Source organism: Helobdella robusta, assembly GCF_000326865.2.
Source record: "Helobdella robusta unplaced genomic scaffold HELROscaffold_37, whole genome shotgun sequence".
Lineage (NCBI taxonomy): Eukaryota > Metazoa > Annelida > Clitellata > Rhynchobdellida > Glossiphoniidae > Helobdella > Helobdella robusta.
In genome coordinates, this window is record NW_008704785.1 from 39,130 (window position 1) to 40,825 (window position 1,696).

The following is a 1,696-nucleotide window of genomic DNA, read 5'->3' on the forward strand; positions in this document are numbered from 1 at the left end:
ATGTTTGTAGTTTTGTTTTAAAACACACACACACGCACACACATACACACGCACGCGCACACACACACACACATTCAAGTGCACATGATTCATAAGTTTACACTAGATAAAAATGCAACCCTCAAGTTTAATCAATGATATTGACCTGTCTTTCGTAATTTTAATTAGATTTAAAAACCATCCAGATGAGAAGAGATGAGAGATGGTGTATCATTTGGGTATCATTTGTGTATCATACTTTGTATCCTAGTTGGTATATTGGGTATTTTGGTGTACAGTGTGTACAGATTGTATACTAAATAAGTTGTGTACACATAAAATAAAATTTGTATACAGATTGCATTTAATTTGCCAAACATGTTTCTCCAATTCAAGAAATTTTTTTGTCTAAAAAAAAAACCATTTTAAATTATCGTCAATTAACGCCAGAAAAATGATAGCTGATGTGTTTGTGTGTGTGTGTGTGTGATGTGTGTGTATGTGTGTGTATGTGTATATTTTCGCGGTGTCATTCATTCTCTTCATTGCAAAAGAGTTTCCTCACAATTTAAAAAACATTCACTGACGTTATTCTTCCCTAAAAATGTTATTAGAAAAAAATGTATGTGTTTGTATATGTGTATACGTGTGTGTGTGTGTATGTGATTGTGTATTTTTGTGTGTGTTTGTGTGCGTAAGTAACGTGTGAAAATGCTAACAATTAAATGTGGATTTTTTCAAACAATTAAAAAAAAAATTTTTCGATTGACGCATGTGAGTTAATGAAAGGTAGTGTACACAATGAATGCACGTACACACGCACACATGCGTACCACATGTGTGCGTGTGTGCGTGCATATATTGCAATTGAATAAATAAAACAATATATGTATATATATATTTATATAAAGCAAAATAAAATAATTAATATAATTGAAATAATTAAAATAATAGATAAAAATAAATTTGGATGATGATGATAAGCTCTCACCCCCGATCAAAAAAAAAAGTTCAACGAATGTATCGACCATCTAATAACTCAAAAGGAGAAAAGAAATTTGGACATGGAATCTTCCCAAAATAATAATAATTATAATAATAATAATTATTATTATTATTATAATTATAATAATAATTATAATAATAATAATAAAGTATAGAAAATATAAAAAAATTTACCAGGGTCGCTGCAATTGTTATACCGATGGTTCGTTATTTCTTTTTTTATTCTCGGTGACCTCTGCACGAAGGACGCTTTGGAAGGGTCATCATATAAGTTTGACCTTTCGTGACCCCGTTCGTCCTTGAACTCAGGTGACATCATCATCGTCGACGTCATCACCATTGGCGTTGTTGGTGCAGATGATAGTTCGGTCATGAGATGTTTGTTGTTGTTGTTTCGCGGTGAAATGATGTTAGGTGGTGACATTAACATTGAACTATTGCTGTTGCTGTTGTTACTGTTGTTGTTGATGTTAGTGTTGTTGTTGTTGTAATCGTTGATATTGTTTTTAGTAATAATGTTAATGTTGTTGCTGGCATTGTTGAAGTTTATGGCGGGACTAGTTGAGTTCGAATGATTGAGAGTATTGTTGATACAGTTAATGTTATTGTTGTTATATATATCTGCAGTTTTGTTGTTGATGTTATTATGATTGCTTACATAATTGTTGAATTCATTGAAATTGTTGCTGCTGTTGCTGTTGTTGTTAACGTT

General features: G+C 31.5%; 1 protein-coding gene across 1 annotated transcript in view; it reads right to left on the reverse strand.

Annotated features, from left to right (window-relative positions):
* Positions 1-387: 387 nt before the first annotated feature.
* Positions 388-1,696, reverse strand: part of HELRODRAFT_176194 (hypothetical protein) — a gene marked incomplete at both ends in the record, with an annotated part of 1,753 nt that continues 444 nt past the window's right edge. Inside the window, 2 exons of the mRNA XM_009023682.1 lie at positions 388-440; positions 1,159-1,696. The exon at positions 1,159-1,696 is cut by the window's right edge and continues 444 nt beyond it. Of these exons, the coding sequence (XP_009021930.1) occupies positions 388-440; positions 1,159-1,696 (591 nt within the window). The remainder of the gene's footprint in view (positions 441-1,158) is intronic.